Genomic DNA, 27,179 nt, shown 5'->3' with positions numbered 1-27,179 from the left:
ATCCTTACACTGAAGTCAACTGGAGTCTCAATTTTAAAATGGGGGATAGATCAAGCACTTGTGGTGGGGTGTGCTCCCCGTATTGGCACTGCTAGAGATGAATTAGGGCAGGTGGACCCAATCAGCTAATTATGCTGGAGGCAGCTAGGTAGAGAGAAGCTCACCTGTGCGGGACAGTTGGGGCTTCTACAACAGACAGGAAAATGGAAGCAGAGGGGGGTGCATGGAAGGAATCTGGAGTCACTTCCCGGAAAAGCGGGGGGGAGTGTTTGAGGGGGCTGTATAGATAAATTGTCTAAAGTTATTCCCTGGGAGAAGGAAGTGAAGAGACTGCAAACCCGGAGGAGTAGGGAGAGCCAGGAAGTATGGAAGCAGCTCAGGGAAAGGCAGGAAGGTGCAGGGAATGGACCTTGGCTGTTGTGTCCCTGAGCTGGAATCCAGAGTAGAAGATGGGCCCGAGTTCCCCTGCCAGCCACTGCGGGTGTATCACTGTGAGGCAGTGAAGTAGAAGACTGCCTGACACTGCTGGAGAGCAGGAACTTTGATACACTTCCCCCCCCCATCCTGCAAAGGGGAAAACCACAGTAGTGACCTGGTTGGATGGCTGAGTCACAAAGAGGACAGCTGTGGCTCCCAGGAGCTAGAGAGGGGCTGCAGAGGAGAAATTGATGGAGTGTAACCACTGGAAGCGGTGTGATCCTAACTGAGCTAATCCCCAAACGACTAGGAGGCAGCGTCATTCAGCAGTAAACATAGCACGCTGTCACAGCACTATAAGATTAACTGCATATGTATTTAGTGAAACATTATAGTGCAAATCTATTGCTTCCTACACTATGTTTACTGGAGGGCGGGTGGTGGTGGTGGTAAAGAAAATGCAATAAGCTTTGAAAACCAGAAACTGAGTACTGATCCACTGCAAAATAGTAGCTGATACTTTAATCAATTAAAAAAGAAACAAATTGCTGTATCTTATCATTCTAAAGATAACTCATAAGGCTCTAAAAATATTAACTGATAAAAACGCTTCTATTTTGCTAGTTCTTAGAATACCTTTTCAGTAACTTTTCTGATGACAGCCATTGTACAAAGATCTTATTTGGGGATACCACGTGACTGATTCGCACTTGTAGTTCTTTGTTAGAAAGTGATTGTAAATCCTCGTTCTGTAGAGATTTTATGTTTTTAGAGTTAAAAATATCTAATGTTTCAGTTTCAAAAATTTCTTCTACAGCAGGATCCCATACTTCATTGTGCTCTGTAGCACTACTTTTGGTGTATCTGCATGAAAATGAAAAATACAGTTTGAGACTGAGTTTATAGTTCAAGTTTTACTTCCACTACCAACCCTAATTTTAGTTCCATGGTAAGATGTGCTACTAAAGTTTAGGCAACAGAAAAGGCTAGAGGTCTCAGGAAACAAACACAACGCTCTGCCCCCAAACAAGCAAGCAAGCAACGCCAGTGTTTCTGTAGCGTTATAGTAACCCCTTCTGCTAGTTTTTCCTTGCTTTCTACTGTTTTCTGTATAAGAGAGTTACTCACCTTGTGCAGTAACAATGTTTCTTTGAGATGTGTCCTCCTATGGGTGCTCCACTGTAGGTGTGTTTGTGACCCTGAGCCTCGATCGGAAATTTTAGATAGCGTCCATTCAGCCCGCACATGTGCTCTCCTTGTCTTGTGGCTATCTAGTGCTGTGAAGGTGAACTACCCTCAGTTCCTTCTCTACTGCAGAGCTCGTTCATGAGAACTCCAAAGTAGAAGGGCAGCTCATGGAGCACCCATATGGAGATGCATCTCAAAGAAGCATCGTTACTGCACAAGGTAACTCTCTCTTCTTCGAGTAGTGTCCCTGTGAGTGTTCATTGTAGGTGACTCCCTCGCAGTACTCCTGATGGAGCACTGAGGTTTCAGAGTCAAGTTTATTACTGATGTCAATACTGTGGATCTGAAGACAGCATTGGAAGCTGAGTCATGAGTAAAAGAATAATGTTCTGCGAAAGTATAAGCAGGGCAGCAATTTGGGTGTCTGCATATTTCTGTGATGGGGACATTTTAAATAAATGCTACAGAAGTGGCGATGGATCTCTTAGGGTATGTCCATACTACCCGCCCGGATCGGCGGGTAGCAATCGACTTCTCGGAGTTCGATATATCGCGTCTCATCTAGACGCGATATATCGAACTCCGAACGCGCTCCCGTCGACTCTGGAACTCCACCACCGCGAACGGCGGTGGCGGAGTCGACAGGGGAGCCGCGGACGTCGATCCCGCGCCGGGAGGACAGGTAAGTAGTTCGAACTAAGGTAGTTCGACTTCAGCTACGCTATTCGCGTAGCTGAAGTTGCGTACCTTAGTTCGACACCCCCCACCCCCAGCGTAGACCAGGCCTTGGAGTGTGTTCGGACTCCAAATGGAGGTTGCAGATTATGAGGACAAAATCTATTTTGAGAGTCTTTGAGTTGATATTAGAAAAAGCAACGAGGAGTCCTTGTGGAACCTTAGAGACTAACAAATTTATTTGGACATAAGTTTTCATGGGTATCACCCACGAAAGCTTATGCCCGTATAAATTTGTTAGTCTCTAAAGTGCCACAAGGACTCCTCATTGTTTTTGCTGATACAGACTAACACGGCTACCCCTCTGAAACTTTTGAGTTGATATTGCGGATCCCTTGGATCTGTCTGCAATGGAGAGGAACAGTTTAGGAGATTTCCTGAAGTACTTTGTTCTGTCCAAATAGAATTATAAAGCTCTCCTGACATCAAGTGTATGTAATATTGCTTCTCTGTCACGGTGAGGCTTTGGGAAGAAGGTGGGCAAGTGAATTAGTTGATTCGTATGGAAGGACAAGATTACTTTGAGGAGGAATTCTGGGAACGGTCTCAGTGTGACCTTGTCTTTAAAGAAAATTGTGAAGGGAGAGTGTGCCATTAGTACTACTATTTCACCAATTCTTCACACCGAAGTGATGGCCATTAGGAATGCTGTCTTCATGGACAGATACATAAGTGAGCACGTGACCATGGGTTCGAAAGTTGGCTTTGTTAAGCCTCAGAGTTAGATTAAGGTCCCATGGTTGTGGGGGACATCTGATTTGTGGGTAGAGATTGGTGTGGAAGTAGAGAAAGAACTCACAGGGATTTGAAGGGGATTTCAAATTCAGACAATCCCCTTACGTGAGCAAGTCAGGCTAGCTGTAACCCTAATAATGTGAGATTTGTAGAAGCGAGGATTGTGTGAGGCAAGTGGGAAAAGAACTGTATGAGAAGTTGTTGTGACCTTGTGTTAGAGAAGTATGGAATGTAGACTATAGTCTAAATTGTGGAGGAAAAGAATATATCAGGATGACATATGTATAAACAAAATGCAGCTGTTGCCCATTATTGTATGTAACAAAAGGTATAAATGCTTGCTGTAATTGTTTACCTGGAGAGAGACCTGTTTTGCGCTCTTCCTCCACGCAATTGCTAGAGAAAAAGTATCTGACTTGGTGCACCCAACCTGAGAGTAAGAACTCCGTTTTTCTCAGACATTACTCATACCCTTGAGGAATCTCTTTGCTATCGGATGGGTAAATACTGAATAGCTGTCTATTTACTGGTAGAAGGCCATTATGGCCGTAAGGTGTACTTTTAGTGGGCTGAGATCTTCTTGAGCTCTAGGATGTAGTCTAGTATTAATGGGAGGGAAGAGGATGCCGGGGTAATTTGTTTCAAATTACACCAGATTTGGAATCTTTCCCACTTTTGTATGTACGTGTGATGATTCTACTGATTTTCTACTATGTAACAGCACCACTTTCACCTCCTCAGAGCAGGAGTTTTCTATGCATTAGAACCATCAAGGAATCAAGCCTTGAGTCAGAGAACCTGTAGGGTCAGATGATGGATCTGTCTGGTGTTTCATAGATTCATTGACTTAAGGTCAGAAGGGACCATTATGGTCATCTAGTCTGACCTCCTGCACAATGCAGGCCACAGAATCTCACCCACCCACTCCTGTAACAAACCCCTAAACCTATGTCTGAGTTATTGAAGTCCTCAAATTGTGGTTTAAAGACCTCAAGGTGCAGAGAATCCTCCAGCAAGTGACCTGTGCCCCATGCTGCAGAGGAAGGCGTGTTTTGGGAGAGGAGGTGAGGGAGAGTCTGAAAAGTAATTGGTGGGCACTTTGCTAGCTTGTTAGGAATCCAGACTCAGACAATTTCAATCCCTCTGCTCCACCCACCCACCAACCAGTAGATTATAAAGAGAATACTTGCCCTAGTACGTAAGATGCAAGCTCTTCTTTAACTAGCTGACTGTTCAAACTAGAGGATCTTTTTCCAAGAACATCTGGGGAGTCAAAGAGTTCAACTGACAGAACATTATCTTGTGATATACCTTCAAAATAGATAAAGATAAAGCTGAATTTAAAAAGTGTCCAGTAACTACAACACAGAGCAAGTTAGTTGTCTGAGTGGTGAGAGAGGGTGTACAGGTGGGTAGGGGCAGGTAGAACACTGAAAAATTAAAATCTACCAAGATCTGATCTGCAAAATAAAAAATATATCCAGTTTTAACGCAAATTCTTTAGACAGTCCCAACTTTACACCCATATCCAGTAAGGATTTTTTTTGGTGGTTTCTACACCTCAACAACATTATGGCCAAACAGCCAACTATTGCTCAAACTTCCTTTATTAGGCAGTTTCCAAGTTAATTTTTTGGTATTGACTTATATAAGAATTCCCATCTCACATAAATAAAGTTACACTTTAGCAAAAACCAATAATGGGAAAAATCCCACGGAACAGACATGATTTGAAATTCAGCAGCACATAGTATTGGCCTGTTTCAGAGGAGCTGATCACCCAAACTTCCTACTGTGGATAGTGAAAGCCATGAATACTAAGCATCTCTGAAATCAAACCCTACAAATTAATGCAAACCAGTGTTTGCACCAGTTAACACTCACATTGTCCACATGGAACTGAAGGCATACATGATGATGTAATCTGGCTATAAAGTTTCATTCCAATTACATTACATTTGGAAACGCTCAGCCAATCACATTACTTACTGCAAATATGAATGTATTTTGGTAAAAGTGCAGATCTATCAGCAAATTTGAGGGGGGAGTAATCATAACAGAGTGGATTTATCTCATTTAACGTATGAAAGTATTTACTTTATTTGATATGTGATGATCTGAATATGCACAATTATTTTTAATTATTTAACAGTATTAGTTATGTAATAGACACACTATTGATAACTTACTAATGACTGAGCACAGCATAAATTTTTCTTGAGTCATTTCTTCAAATCTTTCCTTTGCTTCTCTACTCCACTCATTTCCTCCTTTATAGGGTTCAATATGAGCCAGCTTGCTCCTGATGGCCTAAGTAATAAATCAAATTAGATACCTGTTGTCATACATCCACAGTATCCATTTAGGGCCAAATCCTTTTCATAAAAGTGATCAGGAAGGCATAAGGAATACACTTACTGTCCAGCGTAGACTAAACATATCATGGGTTTCAGTGCAAGGAGAAAGGCTGCCATAGGTGGGTAAAAAATGGGCACAACTTTCACCTCACTGTGTTGATTTAAACAGAATTAGTGGACTTACTGAGTCAGAGTCATGGCAAAACACTAAAAAATTAGCCATTCTTTGGATTTTTGAGTACAGAGTGGCCACTGCAAGGTCCATGAGTGTGCAGTACCAGTGTTAGCAAGGCCACGCTAGGGCAACCATGACCTTGTCCCTGTCCCTCTTGATCTTTGACAGGACTCTGCTGATAAGAGGGTGTAGTAAGAAGAGGGCCTGAAACATAAGCCCATGTAAGCAGGCTCTGCTCACATAATCTGGCAAGAACAGGGCATATTGCAGAAACATATTCCTAAGAGATGCAAGGCACAAAGCTCTCACACAAGAACATTCCAGGAGGGTGGTACCAGAACACCTCGATACCAGTACATCCCCAAAGATAAAAGGAACATGCTGGCCCATCTTAAGGATAAGGTCAGGATGACAGCATGATGAATAGAAATGTTTTGATCAAACCAACATGTATAAGGCAATGGGTGGCACTCATACGTCAGGGGCAATACGTAATTTGTTTGTATCTGTGTATCAAGATGTATCTCAGAGGGAGTGTCTTTGGCCAGCTTACGGAACAGTGGAAAGTCCCACCACTGACTGAGCTGCATCCATTGTATTGTGCATACATGTCTTAGTATCCTCGTAGAGTTCGCCAGGTGCTATTACCATGCTTTGTCAACAATAAACCTGGCCAGGTGCCTTCTCATCTTAACAGATTTTGTGGTCATTGTGAAGTTTGCTTGAGGTCTGCTGTGCCAGCTATCTATGCAGAGCTGGAACAGCACACAGGGAGAACACACACAGCCGAACATCTGATGACAGAGGGATTGGCAGGAAAGCATACAGCAGATCCTCGGCCCACAACAGGAGAAACGCGTCTGAAAAGGCACCCTTGCCTAGACCCTGTAGAGAGCAGAAGCGCTGACATTTCTTGTTCTGTTTGGTGGCGAACAGGTCCACTTGGGGAGCTCCCCACTTGTGGAAGATCATCCAGAAAACCTCAAGATGGAGCATCCACTCATGGTGAGAGCAAAAGGACCTGCTGAGGTGGTCCGCCAGTGTGTTGTGAACGCCAGGGAGATGTGCTGCCTTCATGTGGATTCCGTGCTGGATACAGAAATCCCATAGATGGATGGCTTCCTGACAAAGAGCCGATAATTGCGAGCTCCCTTGTCCACACAGATCATGGAGGCTGTGTTGTCTGTCAGGACTCACAGCGCTTGACCCAACAACTGGGGGAGGAAGACTCCGCAAGCTAGGCGGATGACCCTGAGCTCTTTGGCATTTATATGCAGTGGGTCCACATTGTCCCAAGATGTGCACCCCATCTGAGGCATCCGATAGCAGCAAGACCTCGGGACGAGGATTTGCAAATGGCACTCCTGCCATCACCCTCTTTGGGTTGGGCCACCACTTTAGGAAGGTGAATAGGCTGCATGGGATCACAACAACCTTGTCCGGGTGATAGCTGGACCGGGAGTAGGCCTTTGCCAGCCACAGCTGGAGGGGCCACATTTTGAGCCTTGGTTGGTGGACCACATAGGTGCACGCTGCCATGAGCCCTAGAAGCCTGATACAGACTCTGCCTGTGGTGATCTAGTGCATGAAGAGGTGGGTAATTAGCTCTGACATCGAGTCGAACCCGTCCTGTGGTAGAAACACCTAGGTGTCAGTAGAGTCTAGCACCGCGCGGATGAACTCTATCCTCTGGACCGGGACGAACGTGGACTTTTGATCGTTTATCAACAGGCCCGGAGCTTAGCATGAGTCCTGCAGCACTCTGACACTGCGCTGGACTTGGAGAGGCCCTTGACGAGCCAGTTGTCGAGGTACAGGTAGATCTGGATACCCCGACATCTGACGTAAGTGGCCACTATGGACCGTAGTTATTGTGGTCCAAGCGGGGAGGAAAAAAGAAAGGTGGTTTGCAAAACGAAGAGGGGGGAGGATCCAGTTCGCAGACTGGGATGTTGCCTTTCGGCGCACCCTCAAAATGACCGCTTGTTCCCTCGAGGGAAGCAGGATGAACCTGACTGCGAGGCTGAGCCAGATTGGTGGCCCTGGTGGCATGTGTAGCCCTTGTCCTTCTTATGATAGGGCTCCGATCTCACCTGACTGGCAGGTCTATGAGGTTGCTGTGGCTTGAACCTCTTTCTAACTGGGGCTGGCATATAGAGGCTAAGGGACCAAAGGGTAGCTCATGTAATTTTGTGTCTGTTTGCTCCACAAACAGGGCCAGGCCATCAAAGGGGAGGTCCTGTAGTGCGAACTGGAGTTCTGTGGCCAGCCCAGAAGACATCAGCCACAATGCCCGCTTCACCACCACCACCGTTGCCATGGACTTCGTGGGTGAGTCCGATGCATCTGATGCGGCCTGGAGGAAGGCCCTTGCCACAATTATCCCCTCCTCAAGGATAGCCAGGAACTCCATCTTAGACTCCTCGGGCAGCACATATGCGAACTTGGTGATAGACTGCCAACATTAAAATCATATCTGCCCAGGAGGGCCTGGTGGTAAGCCACTCTGACCTGGAGGCTGACAGATGAATAAACCTTCCTCCCAAACAAGTCAAGCCTCTTGCCATCTTTATTCTTGGGAGTAGGGCTGGGTTGTCCCTGCCTGTCTCTCTGGTTGACCACAGATACCATACGGGAGTTTGGGGCAGGGTTAATGTACAAATATTCAGGTCCTGTAGCAGGGACATAGTACTTCCTCTCTGCCTGCTTGGAAATGGGCAGGAGAGAGGAAGGGGTTTGCCAGAGGGCTTTGACGAGCTTTACCACTTCTTATGTACTGGAAGCACCACAGGGCTACTGTGGCCAGGATGTTGAACAGGCCATTGGAGGGTTCCGCTAACTCCTCCGCCTGTAAGCCAGGCTGGCTGCCACCCTCTTAAACAGCTCCTGGTGTGCCAGAGCTTTGTCCAGAGACATCGACTGGGATGGTCCTGCCACTGCCTCATCAGGCAAGGATGATGATGAGGCGGGGGGAAGGGTGGGTGCAACTTCCATCTCTGGATTAGTCTTCTCCCCAGTAGAAGGCTCCTTGACACCGCACTCTGACCCCATGTCCAATGCCGGGGGACAGTGGGAGATGGTAACCGATTTCCTGTCTGACGCGCCTGACACAGAGCACTGGACAAGTGTCTGCGGAACGCTCATGGGTTCCAGAACTGCCATGGTGGGGGCCAAGCACTGGCTGGCAATACAAGAGCAGCTCCTCCATGCTTGGCTGAGAGCAACTGTCTCAAAGGGCCTGGGGCCTCTTCCTCTTTGTCCGAAGAGGGTGAGCGATGCCTCAGAGACCACCGTGGTGCTGATGAGGCTTCAGAGTCCTCCTCCTGCTGGCTTCCATGCCACTCATTACAGGAGGACCGGTACCGGGTCTCAGAGAGTCGACGACAGCTGCTCGGAGGCAGGCGGTGGAGCTCGGCGGATCAATAGCGGGTATTTGGCAATCGACGCCTATAGCTCCTCGAGCAGTACTGAAGGTCTGGCGATTGGGAACATGATGGCAATGAGCAACACTTAGACGAAGTCGATTGGTACTGCAGACCCGGCGATGTCCCCCTTGATACCAGGGATCTGCTGCATTCTGGCTCCTGTGCCCTGGGGAGCAATGTCTTCTGTCTGGAGACCGGTGCACCTCAGTCCCGTGCCAGCTCTTGGGCAAGCGGTGCCATCCCACGGGGGACTGGTACCTTGAGTCCTCCTATGAGTGATGCTGGGATCTCCGGTCAGTCTGAGCAATTCAGAAGCACATCCCCGGGGATCGACACTTTGACGTTGATCGCCTCAGTGCTAGGGACCAATGCCACACTAATGGGGACCGCACTGGCTTCTCTTTAGAGACAACCATGCTAGAGTGAGGTGTTTGTGGCACCCACAAAGACAATGTCTTTGGCTGCCTGGAAGGCCTCCAAGGTGTATAGGGCTTCCAAGAGCTGAAGACCTCTTCCACTAGATGGAGTGGGCCATGGGTCCATTGGAGGTCTGGCTGGGGATGCCCGTCCCTCAGGGTCTGTGCTCCTCCGCAGCCTTCGCCCTCACCCTACATGGAGCTGGGGAGCGCCCTCTGTCCTGGTGCTTTTTAGGCCTCTTCACCAGTACTGGGACTGGCGCTGGGAACGTGGTGCCAAAGGCACACTTCGCACCAATGCACTCGCTGACTTCAGTGGCTCTGAGACCAGCCCAAGTGCCAACTTCATGAGGAGCACTCTCAACCTTATGTCCCACTCCTTTTTGGTTCTTGGCTTGAAGCTCTTGCAGATTCAACACTTGTCACTGATGTGGGCTTCACCCAGACACTTCAAGCAGCTTTGATGTGGGTTGCTAATCGTCATGGGCTTTGGACAGCGCTCGCATGGCTTAAAGCCCAGGGAACAGGGCATGCCCCAGCCATGGGCAAAGTCCCAACAGGGGACTATCTAAGTTACCAAACAACAACAACAACTACTACTAAAACACAAAAGACCCACTTAAGTGACTATTTACACATGACGCAGAAGAAAACCACTGGGTAACTCAACACTTGCTGAGGCAAGAAGCAGTTCCAGCACTGTCACTGGCGGTAAGAAGGAACTGAGCCGGTGGCACCCCTTATAATGCAGCATATGCATGCCCCTCCAGAGGGTGCCAGAGCCGGTCCCCTACGGATAAACTTCCAGCACTGGTGCATGTGGCAAGCATACACACCTACAATGGAATGGACATGAGCAAGCACTTGAAGAACAGGTTTTGGGTTTTTTTACATTCTTAGGATGCAAATCAGTCAGTCATGGACAGACATCCAGGGCTGGCAGGTTGGCCATGACAGCTGTTGCTCTTAACCCCAGCTCACTTCTTTGGTCTGGGACATCACCTGGCTAATCTGGGCAGATCCCTACTCTCTCACCAGTCCTGGGCATATCTGGCTAGGCTGGCCAGTCTCATCTTGTCATGCTGGAACAGTTGGTCTCAGGATCAGGTCAAAAGCAAAGAGAGGATAGATGAAAGATAGATAGGAAAGGAACACAAGGAAAGGGAAGACAGAGCAGGATCTCATAAGTATCACTTTGGAGTCCTCACTGGTCCAGCAGTAATGGTCAGGTTTCCCCACTGATGCATTGAGATCTAAGTGTCATGATGAATGAGGATTACCAGTGAAGGACTAAGTCTCTGCAGTGAAGCAGAGGCTATTGGCCTTTCCTGAGAGAATCCTCCAGGAGTCAATTACACCATTTTTATCCCCAAAGTCTCTCCTTTTAAGGATCCCAAAGGCAGCAATGAGCAAAATAGCTCACCTCATTTTTTTGGTTCACCAATTAAGCCTAATTTCTGACACACCAATTTCGTTCCATTAATTTCCCGATTCCATTCTCCTCTTGTTTACAAGCAACCTTCACAGTTTTTTAGTTATACCAGTAGCCCTTTTCGTATGTACTAATCCAGTCTGTCTTTCATTTGTACCTTTTTCTATCAACAGTTACGGTTATAGGTTATTGTAACATTTTAATGAACTTTCAGCCACTTTACAGCAATTAAGCTCACAACTGGGGTAGGCTCCCTAGACCTCAAATATTGCAATAAGCCCCCACCCTGCTGAGCTGGCATGGAGAACAAAGAAATCTGTTAGATAACAAGGTTGCAAAAGGAGGATCCAAGACCAAATTGTGCCTCAAAGTCAAAAGCTGATTTCCTAAGCACCTCTTCCTTACCTAAATTCTCATCTACAGGGTAATATGCATATCTAACTACTACTTTCCGGGAGTCTTGAGTATTTCTGCAACACTTTATTACAAGAGATTTTTCTTTTTATGTACTTTATTGAAGTCTTATTTCCCTATTAAGTACCTGGTGATCGTGATTACCTTGGGATCCTCAATGGCTTTATCTTGTGTTAGTTATTACTATTATCACAGGTTTAGTCTAGGAAATACATTGTGAGAGGCAATGAAAGCTTGTTTATATACATATAAAACTTCTATGGGTGTATAATACATGAGTTTGTTCAGTTTCTTTTGGATGAAACAGCCTCAAAAGGTCAGAAGAATATACACATCTTTTCTTATAAACGACAAAATTAAATTCTATGCAATTTTTCAGACTGATCCAAAACTATACATCATAATCATCAACACTGCAAGATGTAATCAAAGATCTTACTGTTCTTTAAGTTCAATGAATAAGTAAACATAAAACTAAACAGGATAATATTGAGGAAGATCATGACTCAGGGCTGATTAAATTATGATAATTCTTGCCAGAGGCAATTCCCTTTGACAGTGATTTTAATAGCAAGACATGACTGACTTAACAGAGATTAAATAGTCTAAGGAGAAAAACAAAGATATTAATATTTCTTCTTGAAAATGAATTCAAACTGTAATGAAAATGGTCTTCTGACCTTTTGAGGATGAATCTAGATGTTTTATATGTATATAAACGAGCTTTCATTGCCTCCCACAATGGATCTCCTACAGGGAAAGGATATAACCCCTGTAATAAACCTATGATAATAGTAAAAACTAAGAAAAGATAAAGCCATTGAGGATTCCATGGTAATCACGATTACCAGGCAGTTAATATGAAAACTTCAATAAAAGTATATAAAGAAAAAATTGTTGTAATTAAGCACTACAGAAATATTTAGACTCCTGGAAAGTAGTGACATGAAGTCTGTCCAGTCTGGACTTAGGTGCTGAGAGGAGAAGGGCTTAGGAGAAATATGTGATCACTTAATTAAAGATTGTATCAATGCACACACACAAATGAGCCAAATTAAGGTTGTATTGGCAACCTTAATTCTGACATTTCCTAATTTTTTAATGATTGCCTTGGCAACCTTGTGTTTTTATTTTTTGTATGTAATTTATGTTTTTTTAAACTTAAAATTGAAAAAACCACCCACAAAAGTTTAATCATGTGGACCATACTGACTCCCCAGATGGGCCACCAGCCGGACCTTTAGATCCCACAATTCTCGATCATTTGAACTAGTGGAGTAGCAGATGGCAGTAGAGGGCTGTTATCTTCTGCATGGACCTGCCACTTGAGGGGGATGGAGAGAGAGAGAGTTTGCCAGTGGGTTTCACAGCTATTTCTAGATAGCAGAGGAATGCGGAGACTCAAGAATAATGAGTTCAATTCCAGATTTGGTGGGAGAATGTGCTCTAGTGATTATAGAACCCTTTCCCCTTTTACTCTGCAGCCTCTTGCATCAGAGACCTTAGCTGCCAAACTCTATCAAGTCTCTACTGAGAATAAGTGCCCTGAAATTTTTCAGAGTCTTACAACTAAGCCAGATTTGGGCGAACTATCACAAACGTAAAAGGCATGCCAACACTTTACACACCCCAGAAATTTCAAGTCCTTGTTCCAAAGCTTGGAGGCACTAGAGCGTCTCAACAAAAGGGACATAAGAATATTTGGTCCCAAGCAAAACATTTTCCCCCAACCTCATTCTCAGAAACAAATCATTTTAGCTGAAATATTCCCCTAAAAGTTTTGCCTAAAAGTTTGGCAAAGGTATAGGACCCTGTTTTCAGTTGGTTGTAACACAAAAAGTGTAGGGCAAGCTTAAAAATAGAGTTGTTACCTGTGCACCCTACAATGATTTAAGAGACACAAACATGGAAAAAAAATCACATTTCTGTCTGAAAACTATTGTACTCATAACTATAAGCAACACTCAACATTACTATAATTAAAAGTTAGAACATTTCCCTGTCTTCTTCCAGTTTTTTTCACATTATGTATTTGATAACACTGTGTATTGTCAGTTTTGCTGTTCTCCTGCATTGTCAATTTCTCCCTTGCTGAAAAGACCCTTATAAACATCAGAGAGCATTACAACCTTTAAAAACAGTTTTCCCCACCAAAATTCAGGACATATATTTAAAGAGTGCTTTAGCAGATATGGAACAATTTTCTGAAACTAGTGAAAGCAAACAAAACTGAGCTTAGCGTTGCTGTAGAACAAGTGAGGGTCTTTGAAAATTGACTTGGTTATTAAAATAACATCTGAATTAATTTTAAGGCTAGTGACATAAACAAATGTAAGTGCAAACTTTTCATCTCACTTGTATCCAAAGCATTTTTAAATGCTACATTATAGTGCATTTAAATTTAAAAAAAACACTAAGATTTCTGACTTCAATAATTTGGTCTTTACTTACATTAATATCATAACAAAAGAAATCCTTAAAATTTAGTAGAATGAAGCTTTTCAATTCACACAAATAATAAAAAAAACTTGCCTTTTCTGGAGGGCTCAAAAACTCATCTTTAATTTTACGCATGTCTTTAAGAGTTATTTTGGCAGTGTTGCCAAAGTCAACGTATTTAACTTCAACTTCTTGATGCCCTGGCAGTCCTTCAGAAAATATTACAATATCAGGTAAACAAATCAGAAGTCGTTAACACTTGTAACTATCATCAAGTATATACTAAAACATCAATGGCAAGAATTTCAAAGACAGATCTACTCATACACTGTGTGTGTGCATAAAGTACCACATTCTGAAACAGTTTAGATCCCAAATCAGCAAAGCTGCTACAGCCTTTAACAGCTAGCCAAAATTCCCGCAAATCAAGGAAAATCACTGGGTAATGTGTTAATAGTTGGTCCTAATGCCAGCCTCTTATATTTCTTATGTACGGAGTAGGCCAGGCATGTGGCTGAAAAACACTGCTTAGATAATTCCTAGCTAGCAGATGGCCCTTTGGGGATCATATCAGTGCCTAGCACAGTGGGGTCCTGGTTCATGACTAGATCTCCTAGGTGCTATGGTAATACAAATAAATAAATCGTATCTGAGATGTAATTCAGATCAGCCTCAAACAATGACAATGGGATAAACTGGCCACCAGCTGCTTCCAGTATCAGAGCACTGCAACCATAGTTTTTTTGTGCCTCTTCTATATCTGCTACACCCAGAGACGGGCAGAAGATTGGGCTCTGAATACGACAATTATGATTATGTTTGTTACTGAAATTCAACTGTATATGTGTATACATGTTTTTGTTCCCTATATAATACCTTATAGTATGTAAAACAAATTATTGATAGCAAATTAGCAAAACAAAAGTAATATCAAACATATTTTATAAGGTTATAAAGTTGACTATTAGTATTGGTCTTTATTACTACCTTTTGTAGCAATAAAAATAACTATTACTTATTATTCAAGTTCTGATCAAATGCCATTTCCAATTATTTGACTGAACACCACAATTAGATAATCAGTAACTAACATACTTACCAGTAACTTTTGCTCTGTACCAAACTCCATCTTCAAATTTTGCTATACAGGTTTGGCCTTGAACAGGACAGAGAATTTCCAGATTTTCTCCATCATCATTTTTATATACTTCCTCAATTTTCTTCAGGAGAACTAAAAAGTCCAGACTTTCTATCTAAAATAATGAAACAACCAAACAAAACCCCATTACTACAGTAATTTACTCATCAGAATAAGCCACAGACATTCAGAATGTTTTGGGACTTGTGGCATGCAATTCCAAAAAAGAGTTTGAGCTCAAAGGCCACAAAAGGCAATGATTGTCACAAAAGGTGTAAGTGTATTAACCAATGTTCAAGTTTTTGAATACTGTCCTGTTTAAATCTACTATCAAAGGAGATTTTGTAGGCTATTCTCTAATACCACACTTTGTGTGATGCACTTAATTGATGTGGACACAGAAACAGACAGACATACCATAGTATGGTTAAATAGAGACCAAAACTTTATTAAAACAATTAACCAATAGAGATATACTACTTAAGCTACTCAGCAGGGATGTTACAGCGATAATTTCATCTAGGAACCAATGGCCGTGGGCTCTACAAATCTACAAGTGGGTATGAGGTTAATGCTCTCTCTACATCCTCAGGCCCTCCCAAGGATTCTGGCTGGAAACCAGAGTCCTAAATTGTTCTCCTCCGTGTAAGGGGTAGGAAAGATGAAGGGAGCCACGCACCACGCCATTATACCCCCTTACTATGCAAAGTTGTAACCCAGTGGACTCAAGAGCACAAGGACCTCACATTGGACTCTTTCTAAACTCACCAAAGTTGCGATAAATGTCATTTAAACCTTAAGACCAGACCTCCAAGATGCCAGATGAAAGATGAAAAACCCCAAACAGCAGTTTGCCAATTTTGCCATAAAGGAAAAATTTCTTCCAGACCTCAAACAAAATTTGGTGATCAGCTTAGTTTCTTGGATTGTAAGAGATCTAGCTCATTAGACAAGGGTGGGGAAAGGTGGGACTGGAACAGAGACCAAAATGGCTACTCGCCAGCAGCAAACAGAAGCACCCCCCTCAAGTAGGCAAGAGCTAACCAATCAGCCCATCATAAACCCTGCCGTCCAGTGGCAGCAGGAGTGCATTGAATATCCTCCAGTACCCAGATGTGAAATATCCACCCTCCTGCCCCATGCTGTGGGGAAGAGAGGGAATGAGAAAGCAGCAACACCTTCCCACTCTCCCATGCACACATATACAGGCCATGGGGAAGGGGGAGGAGAAGCAGCAAGTCAGGAGAAGCATGTACAGCATTGCCCCAGCAGCTCCTGCTTGAGATCCCCCTATCCCCTACTTGGGTGGGAGGGAAGGAGAGAAGGGGTGACTCCACTGCTTAAGAGACACCCTGGCTAGCAAGATGAGCTATTTATGAACTTGGTATGGTGCCACAATGAATATCTCATTTCCCCCTTTATTAGAATATTATTTAGGCTCAGAATCCCATTGTGCTAGACACTGTACGTATACCTAGAAAATTTCTGTATTGTAGGTGGGGATAAGAAAACTGACTAGAACTTTATTTTTTCAGGGGGAGGGCATAGCAACTGATTATTAGAAGTTTAATATATTGTTCAGCGGCTTAATGTTTTATTGTTTGATTATTTAAAGCCCAGAAATTTTAATCAATATTTTAATTAAATATAAAATATTTCTAAATACTTACCAACTGAACATAGAAATCACTAGGACTATTGATGTGAGAAACGACAATGGAGACTTCTGTCATTTCTTGTGGCAATGTGGGCGGACAATATTGCAATGCCATATTATTTTCCGGTTGACTAGGAAGCTGTGATCGAAACCTAATGAGAATAATGGTTGTGAATCAACTATGTCAAAGCCAGTTGTGGATGAACGGCATCTTCGTGTGAAATTTTCTATGAAAGGCCTAATAGACCTTTTATTAAAAAACTCAGTAATCATCTGGATTGGCTAATAATTTCATGGGTTGTTAGCTGTTACAATACTGACTCGTATGAACCGCTCTTGAACTTTGCTGTTTGTAGTGCTATGGAGCCAATTTCCTCTTTTCCAGTAACAGTGAGTTTTCCCAAATGTGAGACACACTGTGGGGTATATGTGATTGCTGCTCCTTTAAAGCTTTCCAAACTATCTTTCACTCATTGTTTTTAGGCAACAGTGTGTGTTTACATTATTTAAATAGGTTAGAAGCGAAAGGCTTGCCTTTACTACTTAGAATAAAACATTGTTCCTTTAAATGTTTCCTTTCCCTTGTTAATTAAGAGGTAATTATTACTGCAGCAAGGTATTTGCGGGAATAGTGGATAAGGCATCTTCCAGTTATCTTCCCCTCTCATATCCCTTTTTCTTTAAAAAAAATAAAAAATAAAAAAAATCCTTATTTTAATGACCACTAAAGATTCATAAAGAAAAACAAAACCAGAAAAACTTCAAGGTAGTCAAACTCACAGTGATATATTTTAGCTGTTTGCTGTGTCAATTTGTGTTATGAATAAAAATATTATTTGAAAGCTTAGAAATAATTTTTCTTAAAGTATAAGTCTGACAACTCTGCTGTGCCTCTTTTTGTGTTGCAGTTAGAACCCAGTTATCCAAATGAGGTTTTGTGTCATCAAAATGAGTATGACACCACATTTGTGAATGTAATCATTCCTGGGTGAAAAAAATGTGGAAGCTATTTACAACTGCAGAAACAAACCATGATAGCACCACTAGCAAGGGTACAATTTACAGAGTGTAAACTAGATTCCTTTAATTTTGTGTATTTTTTAAAAATATAAATGCTTAAAGTCCTTTTAAGATGACACATACCTTGCTAACTCTGTAAAAACTAAAGCATCCTTAAGAGATACTGGCATGTCACTCCTTATTTTATTAACTGGAGGTTTCTTCAGATCTACAATGAGCACACCATTCTCTTCTCTGAATACTTTCATTATAACAGCTTTATTATTTACCATTCTCAAAAATTCTGTCTTAACTTCTTCCCCCCAACCTTCATTCTGTTTGGGGGGGAAAAAAGTGTTAAGGATCATAAAAAGAAAAAACCATCACACTCAGAATGAAATCCCGACTCCACTGAAGTGGTAAAACTGCCAGTGACATCAATAGAGCCAAGATGTCACACACAGTACATTGAAAAGACCCACTAGACCTTCGAATCCATAACCTTGGCAGTGCAGAATTGCTCTCTATGGTATATTTTCTAGTGTTTCTTTTCAAGCCCAGTTTTAAATGGCTTCAGCAATGGTCTTTTCATCACTTCCTTTTGTAGATTACTCCCCATCCTAAGATTTCACCATTTGATATTCCTGATATTCAAATTAAAATATTCACATTCTTAATTTCATTTATTTATCATTTTCCCCTCTTGAACCACCATAAACTTATTCTTCTCCTTCTTTGGAATTTACTTGCAGACTGTTTGGTACCCAGTAGTCATAATTTGGTCAAACTATGCTTTTTAAATTTGACCTCAAGCCTCAAAATCACAGAATATCAGGGTTGGAAGGGACCTCAGGAGGTCATCTAATCCAAGCCCCTGCTCAAAGCAGGACCAATCCCCAGACAGATCTTTGTCCCAGAGCCTTAAGTGGCCCCCTCAAGGATTGAACTCAGTCCTATTTCTTATTCTGCCAATCACTAAGACAAACAAGTTTGTTTACATTGATGGGTGATACTGCTGCCTGCTTCTTATTTACAATGTCCCCTTAAAATGAGAACAGGCATTTGCATGGCACTTTTGTAGCTGACGTTGCAAGGTATTTACATGCCAGATATGCTAAACATTTGTATCCCCTTCATGCTTCCATGCTGATGATGCTCGTTAAAAAAAAAACACGTCAATTAAATTTGTGACTGTACTCCTTTGGGGGAGAATTGTATGTCTCCTGCTCTGTTTCACCCACACTCTGCATATACTTCATGTTATAGTAGTCTCGGAGGATGACCCAGCACATGTTCGTTTTAAGAACACTTTCACAGCAGATTTGACAAAACACAAAGAAGGTACCAAAGTGAGATTTCTAAAAATAGCTACAGCACTTGACCCAAGGTTTAAGAATCTGAAGTGCCATCCAAAATCTGAGAGGGATGAGGTGCGGAGCATACTTTTAGAAGTCTTAAAAGAGCAACACTCTGATGCGGAAACTACAGAATCCAACCCACCAAAAAAGAAAAATCAACCTTCTGCTGGTGGCATCTGACTCAGATGATAATTAACATGTGTCAGTCCGCACTCCTTTGGATCGTTATCAAGCAGAAATCATCATCAGCATGGAAGCATGTCCTCTGGAATGGTGGCTGAAGCATGAAGGGACATGTGAATCTTGCAATGCCAGCTACAACAGTGCCACGCGAATGCCTGTTCTCACTTTCAGGTGACATTGTAAACAAGAAGCAGGCATCATCATCTCCTGCAAATTGTAACCAACCTTGTTTGTCTGAGTGATTGGCTGACCAAGTTGAACTTCCTGGACTTGTAGGCTCTAAAGTTTTACATGGTTTTGTTTTTGAGTGCAGTTTTTTGGACATAATTCTACATTTGTAAGTTCAACTTTCATGATAAAGAGATTGCACTACAGTACTTGTATGAAGTGAACTGAAAAATACATTGATTAAAATATTTGCACTGTAAAAAACAAAAATAAACAAAGTGAGCACTGTACACTTTGTATTGTGTTGTAATTGAAATTAATATATTTGAAAATGTAGTAAAAATATCCAAAAATATTTAAAATAAATGGTATTCTATTGTTATTTAACATCACGATTAATTTCTTTATTGTGCGATTAAAAGAAATTAATCACTTGACAGCCCCACTTTCTACATTTTACAGAGAGTTTGGTATAATCACTTTCCTTGCACCATGCTGCTCTCCTCTTTGTGTTCTTTCCCTTTGTGTGAGAAAAATAATAAAAAAAAAAAAACCTCAAAAGCAGGTTGGACCTTTTTGGAGCATTTTCAGGTCAACTATGTCCCTTCAATTTTGAAGGGAAATGTTTAGTTTAAATTATACTCAGTTCTTTTTGATTACACCATTATTAAAGCAACTGAGATCTCACACTGACTGCAAGTTACAAATAATATCAGCAAAATCAGAACACCAGGCTTTGAAATGATCCAACTATAAACCATTAAAAAAATTCAGAATTTGTTTATGGTGACAGGTTTTTCTGCCATCTCATCATATTTATTTAACTGTTGGAATGAGCAAAATCTGTAGTTTTCCCTTCACTGTTCCAAGCCTGTGTGTTACTAATTTGAAGATTTAGGCAAGCAGAGGAGGTCATTTCAATAATTAAGACTTGCAAGTTAATTGTTATCACTTATTTTATCAGTGTAATATGAGCTGAAATGTCTGCCATTTAAGGTTGTCTACAGTTATATCCCTAAAAATGTAGGGATATATTATTTCAACATCTCTATCCACATAGCCTCACTTGTGCAATGTTCCTAACTCAATGAGCACAAATAAAAGCAAAGTAATGAAGAAAGTATTATTATAACCTATGTCCTTTTTTAAGGAACAAGTGTTAGTAGCAAGTGGGGAGAGTTGGACAGAAGGAAGCATCAAGGACATCAAGACTATTTCCAAGGTGAGCAGCACCAGGTTTTTGGTAAAAAAGGAAAACCTCAATCAGATATTTACAAAACTATTCTAAAAGAGGACTATTCTTTACCATTCCCTATTTGGTTGAATTTTGAAAAGAGAGACATGCCCCTGGCCCAAATTATCAGACAACCAATTCTATACTTCTCTTTTTTGGAATGCGAGGAAAAAAGACATCTCCAGAACCACCCCCAAACCAGTGAACTATAAAACTTTTATTGTAATATATCATTTAAAACACTGATTACATAGCGATTGGCGTTTCTTAAAAATAATTAAACTTTCATTACATACATTGGAAAATAACCATAAGCCTATCTTTTTAATATACGACTTGATAAAATTGCTGTATATCTCTGAATTCTCCTTGTGGTTTTTTGGGAGTATTTGGAAAGTCGCAAAAATAGGACTAATTTTAACTTCCATAATAAAAAACTTGAATGAAAATTGTTTTCTTAAACTGTACAAACAGTGCTTACTTACTGAGTTTTTGGGAACTATGTCCTTCAGCGAGCACTGCACAGCTAACGGAGGAATATCCCTGAGCTGTGCCTCTATATATGGATCAGGCTTCCTGATAAACATATACAAGTCATTTACCACTAAGTTCTGTAGAGCAACTTGTTCTGGCCTCACCACAGAGACACCACCAATCCTAGTGGGAATATAAATAAACAATGATAGTACAAAAATGCAGCACAGTCTGGGAGCATGTGTAATTCCGTGGGCAGTTGTTCATAGAAAACTAAGAGGTTTCATTTGGTTAATAAAAATCTACAGAATCATAATTTCAATGATGTCACCCTCTAGGGCATGACAGCGAGGACTTGCTCTCCCTTTCCCCCCAGCTCCCAACTCCAAGTCCTCTGGTTGGGGGAAATTTTGATAATACAGTGTTGTTGGAAATGAGTCAAGTTGGGTATGATTCGAAAGCCCTTGCTCCCACGAACGCGACAAACCTAGAACAATTATGTAGCTATATATTTGAAAAATTGTTTAAAAATCAACTTTTTTAAATTATACTTTAGCACAGGCATGTCAAACATGCATCCCACAAAGTTAAATTGTGGCCATCAACTGGTGGTACTGTGTTATCAGTTAACGCTCAGAATACAATACCAGATACATTTTGGGATGATGTGGTGATTCATGAAGACAGTTGAGTCTTTGCTGCTCTTTATTTGATCCATCAAGACTGTTGATTGGAATTTGCACCTGAAAGTACTATAAAAGACTTGTGAAATACTTTTTCCTTTAGGTTCAGCCAACCATCCTGCAACGATTGCCTGGTACCTTGCTGAAAAGAAGGGGTATAGAAAAGTCTGGCCCTGACATATGGGAGGAATTTTGGAAAGGAAACTGGGTTATTAAAAGGTTGCTAGTTCCCTATGTGCACTTGGCACAGACGAAGCTCTAGAATACAAAAACAGAACAATCCAAGTCATTGGGGGGTTGATGGCATCACAAAGCATCCAAATGATCTTTCCCGGTATTTCCTGACAACCCCAGAACTCCATTGAATTTCAAACTAAACACTAAGCACAAATGGGATGACTTCCCCAGAAGAAACCAAGCATCCCGTAGACTAATTAGGTACTGTTAAATGCCACAGGGTGATTTTAAAGCTGCAGGATGAGCTTAGTCGAACTAGCAACCCATCAGCATATGACAGACTGGAGATCATTAATATCACAATGGAAGTAGTTTTCAGTGATGAGATAGCTAAAAAAAAAAGTGTCAGTTGAATGGATACGTTGGGTCATGACTTGTATGAAGCCTTCAAAACCCAAAGAATTATCCAAGGCTCTGTCAATCTATGGGCTCCAATCAAGAAGAGACTAAAATGTGCTCAGATGCAAAGAAGAAAGTCAGCATGAAGGTGGCAAGGACTATTACACAGCTAACCACAGCCAGGTCATTGTTTGCTCATCTCCTCATTGTCTTCAGATCTCAGCATGATGTTGATCTATGTGAGACTCTGGGAAATACGAGTTCTCCATGGTACCATGATCAATGTTTGAATGACTTGGAACAATGTCTATGTGCCGAGAGAAAAGCAAACTAACAAATATCTTGCATAGTCTTCCTAAGCCAGCATCTGCTGATATGACCAGTACAGGCCTTTCAACGTAGCAATCAGATAGTGTAGCTGAGGTACAAGCACTCAACAAACCAGAAACTCTTAACACCTTCCAAAATCTGGCACAACACTTAATTATGAGGCTAGAGAGAAAATACTGGACTTATGATGACCCAGCATTTGACACGTTTACAGAGGGAATCAATTAAAATATCAGAAAGAAAAAAATCCATGGTACTGAACCTGTCCAACATAAAATCATTGACTCTATAAACATCTGTAAAGTCACAGTGAAAAAACTACCGTCACATACTCGCATGAAGGACAGGTTAACCATATACCTTCCAGGAAACATGCTCCAGCATGCAAATAATTGCTCAAAGAATTCTGTTGTCACACAGTATAATGAAGCTGCTGCCTCACACTAAGTGGAGTTTCTTTGTAGTTTGCATGAGAAGACAAACTAAAATTATCTCGCATGCCATCAATGGCACAGACAGAGGCGCTACTAAACTCTGGATTTTTTGCCTAAGATATGTATGTTCTAGTGCTCTCTGGGAGATGCCACCCAAGCCTTCAGCAAGACTCCATTTTTGTGCCTGTTGCTGGCAGCGGTACCAACTTTCTCCAGCGCTGGTGGGTGCCCGTGCCCCGCCGCCCCTTTCCCCACCCTGACTCCACCCCATCCCCACCCCGGCCCTGCCCCCATTCCAACCCCATCCCCAAAGTCCCCACCCTAACTCCGCCCCTCCCGGCCCCTATTGGAGCCCTTCCCCAAATCCCTGCCCCGGCTCCGCCTCTTCCCCCAGCACGCAGCTTTCCTCCTCCCCCCCCAGCCCCGCAAATCAGCTGTGTTACGGCACAAGGGTTGTGAAGGAGGAGAAGCAGGACACAGCAGCGCGCTCACAGTGGAGGCAAGTTGGAGCAGGGGGGTGGGGCCACAGGGAGCTGCCGCTGGGTGGTCAGCACTCACCAATTTTCTTCCGTGGGTGCTCCGGGGCCAGGCACCCATGGAGTCAGCACCTATGGTTGCTGGGGAACAGAACTGCTCCAGGATGATTGAACACATCCAAAACACTCCCCTAACTGGCATGGATAGGTCTTGGAGGATGGACTGATCACATCAGTTAGGTATGAAATACCATTTGCTCCCAAATCAATCCTTTAGTTAATCTAATAGTTGTGTGCAATGATCAAATACTCACCACCCTGCAAATGTTTGGCCTGCTTTGTACGGAGATATGCGTAACATATGTGTAACAACGTGTCTAGCAAGGGTGCCCTAAACTGAGACAACACTGTTTTCAGTCCTACATACCAAGGCAAACTTCCTTAGGATTACCAAAGATCAGTATCTTACATATAATTTTATATAATTTTTAAAAAGTTGATTTTAAAACATTTTCTTGAATATGTACCCACATAATTGTTCTAGGTTTGTCATGTTTGGCATCGTTGTGTTAATGGGAAAAAGGGCTTTTGAATGATGCCCAACTTGACTCATTTCCAACAACACAATTATCCCCACTAGAGGAGCTGGGCAGGATGACACCACTGAAATTCTGATTCTGTAGATATTTTACAAATCAAATGATCCCTTCCCCTTACCCTTCTATCACTAACATGCCCATGGAATAATATTTTACATTATGCTCCCAGACTAGAATATTATTTCTTAAAATAAGTTTTCATTTGATGATCAGTATAAAGAAGCACATTTGTTCTGACCCCTGCTAAGCACTCCCCCACAAGAACAGTTCAGAGACTAGGGAAAATAGTCTTTTTAAAACTGGGGAGGGTCATCTTAATACACTGACAAACAAGCAAAATTCAATTCGACTTCATTGGCACAAGATATTAAAAAGTTGCCAATGTATAAAAAAGTAGATAGCCATATGCTTTTTGAGGTTTGATGCCATTAGAAAAAACAGTGTAAGAAGCTTCATCATCACTTAAGTTTTCCCAGTTCATTCTTAAGACCTGTAAAACCACAATTCTGCCTATCTAGCCTGTTAGTGACGAATTTATTGTTACAATTGTAAGAAATGCAGTATTGCAAACTTCAAATGTTTAAAAACCAAGAGTCAACCCCTCAAAACCATTAGATTTCCTTTTTTTTTTTTTTTTTTTTTTTAAAGATTTGTAAACCAAAGACTACATTTTAGGTTCCTTTTATTTACCTTTTGATTTGACCCACAAGGATGCATTTCATCACATTTTCAAACTTCTCACTGTAACCATAAGGGCTAGACACTTTTTTTTTTAAACGAAAGCCAAGATTCTCATGTAGTCATGATTACAGGAGTGAGTGCTTTTAGAAAGACACCAATTATCACGATATTTGCAATAATTGTTGCAAGAGGTGACAACATGGAAATGTATCTTGTTCAGACACTGAATTTTCTAGGTCTGCAATTTTAAACATTCATGTCTTGTACGGTAACTTAGCAGATATACATTAACCTCTGTGGAAATGTATTTTATATAATATTTTTCTGCGTGTGGCTGTATGCAAGTCACACAGCAGTCATTTTGTATTTAGTTATTAAACTTGTGAAAAGGTAGTTTTACTGGACTATATAGTACATATTCCCATCAGAAACCAACAGCTGACATGCCACAGTTTGGAACAAGATGCTATTTTTATCCACAAAAACATAGATGTAGTTATGATAAGATAATCATACCCTGAACTAACTAAAACTTCAGAATTCCCAAAGTCTTCCATGAATACTTGCATCACTGCAACATCGTAAATTTTGTATTTTGTTGGACCACATTGTTTTCCCTTATTTTTACTTTCCAGAGAAATCAACTCAGTGATAGTTCCACGGCACCACATTCCATTTTCTTTACTGTTAATAAAGATTCTTGCACCTAAAATAAAGATTAAAAAAACACTACAATTTTAAACCAACTAAATCCACGACTTCAATATCTTAGTTTAGAAGCTATTGTCATTACATTTTAGTATATTCCTCCATGGTTTACATTTTACCATGTAGCTAGTTCAGGCCTTATCAGTGCTGAGCAGAGTGGAAGAATTACTTTTCATGTCTTGCTTACAACACTCTTGCTAATATATCCCAGAGGAATATTTTTTTCAGCCACAGTATTTAACTGTTGGTTCATTTAATCCGGGATTCACTATAACAACTGGATCCTTTTCTGCAGTGATTGCCTAGAAAGGAGTCTTTCCCATCTTGTATTTCTAGTTTCCCTTTTATATCTATCAGGGATCATAACAAAACATGGAAAAGAACGGTTACCCACCTTTTAGTAACTGTTGTTCTTCGAGATGTGTTGTTCATGTCCATTCAAAGTAGGTGAGCGCGCGCTGCGTGCACGCCAGCCGGAAGATTTTCCCCTGGAGTGGCGCCACTACGGCGCCCTATAAAGGGGCCCGCTGACCCTCCACCCCCTCAGTTCCTTCTTGCCGGCACTCCGACAGAGGGGCAGGAGGGTGGGTGTTGGAATGGACATGAACACCTGTCATAAACAGATAGTTAAGGGTTAAAGTCTCTTTTACCTGTAAAGGGTTAACAAGCTCAGTAACCTGATGAACACCTGACCAGAGGACCAATCAAGGGACAAGATAATTTCAAATCTCTGTGGAGGGAAGTCTTTGTCTGTGTTCTTTGTTTTGAGTTCGCTCTCTCTTGGATTTAAGGGAGGCCAGACATATTCTTCAAGTTCTCCAAAGTTTCCTGAAGTATTTTCTTCTATTCAGTATAGTGAGTATTAGAAAGGCGAATTAGTCTTATAATTTAATTTCTGCATTTGCAATTGTGTGTTTGCTGGAGAAATATCTTTATTTCTGTTGCTGTTACTTCGATTATTCTGAGGAGGAGGGAGGGGAAGTCTCTCCAGTTTTTATAAGTTAGACCCTGTAATTTTTTTCATCCTGGTATTACAGAGATAATGTACTTTCTTTCTTTCTTTTAATAAAATCTTTTCTTTTTAGAACTTGATTGATTTCTTCCCTTGTTTGGATTTTCAGGGGAAGGGGAGGGGGAAAAGTGAATCCCTCTTTGTTTGATTCAAGGAATTTGAATCCAGGTATCTCTCCTAAGGACTTGGAGAGGGGAGGGGGGAATGGATTATTTCCCTTTGTGTTAAGATTCAAGGAGCTTGGATCTGTGTTCCCAGGGAAGGTTTGGGAGGAATGGAAAGTGTACCAAAACACTATATTTTTGGTTGGTGGCAGCTTTACCAGATCTAAACTAGGATTTTAGTTTAGAGGAGTCCATGCAGGTCCCCATCTTGTGAACGCTAAAGTTCAAAGTGGGGAATAAACCTATGACATGGTAGGCAGTGGTTGGGATTTTTTTTAAGAACCAAAGCAGAGAGCCATTGAGAGCTATTCTTTCCTTCTAGAGCAGGGAGGCAGCCTGAGAAGGAGGGGGGGGTAGAGGTATTCAGTTTCTAACAAGGTATTGTTAGGAGTTTCTAGCTGGGCTAAGCTGGAGGTATTAGGTTTTTCTAACAGGCTTTGTTAGAAAGGACCCCCACTGTGAGGTAATTGGCAATTGCTAGAAACAAGTTACAAAACCAGATTTTCTAGTTTCTTGTGAGCCAGCAAACAATCAGCAAAACACCTTTTGCAAATGAAAAGTTTTGTTTCTTT

General features: G+C 41.8%; 1 protein-coding gene across 9 annotated transcripts in view; it reads right to left on the bottom strand.

Moving 5' to 3' along the window:
• Positions 1–27,179, bottom strand: part of RNF17 (ring finger protein 17) — a 227,700-nt gene that overhangs the window by 107,885 nt on the left and 92,636 nt on the right. For 8 of the 9 annotated variants that reach the window (XM_039498951.1, XM_039498917.1, XM_039498969.1 and 5 more), the window contains 9 exons: positions 25,240–25,429; positions 20,956–21,127; positions 17,672–17,862; positions 16,542–16,680; positions 14,833–14,986; positions 13,827–13,942; positions 5,265–5,385; positions 4,266–4,386; positions 1,054–1,281 (listed from right to left, as the gene is read on the bottom strand). In XM_039498951.1, the coding sequence (XP_039354885.1) occupies positions 1,054–1,281; positions 4,266–4,386; positions 5,265–5,385; positions 13,827–13,942; positions 14,833–14,986; positions 16,542–16,680; positions 17,672–17,862; positions 20,956–21,127; positions 25,240–25,429 (1,432 nt within the window). The remainder of the gene's footprint in view (positions 1–1,053; positions 1,282–4,265; positions 4,387–5,264; positions 5,386–13,826; positions 13,943–14,832; positions 14,987–16,541; positions 16,681–17,671; positions 17,863–20,955; positions 21,128–25,239; positions 25,430–27,179) is intronic. The other variant, XM_039498954.1, reaches the window with a different exon arrangement.

This window comes from Mauremys reevesii, linkage group 1 (assembly GCF_016161935.1).
Source record: "Mauremys reevesii isolate NIE-2019 linkage group 1, ASM1616193v1, whole genome shotgun sequence".
NCBI lineage: Eukaryota > Metazoa > Chordata > Testudines > Geoemydidae > Mauremys > Mauremys reevesii.
This window is presented reverse-complemented; position numbering and strand designations above follow the sequence as displayed.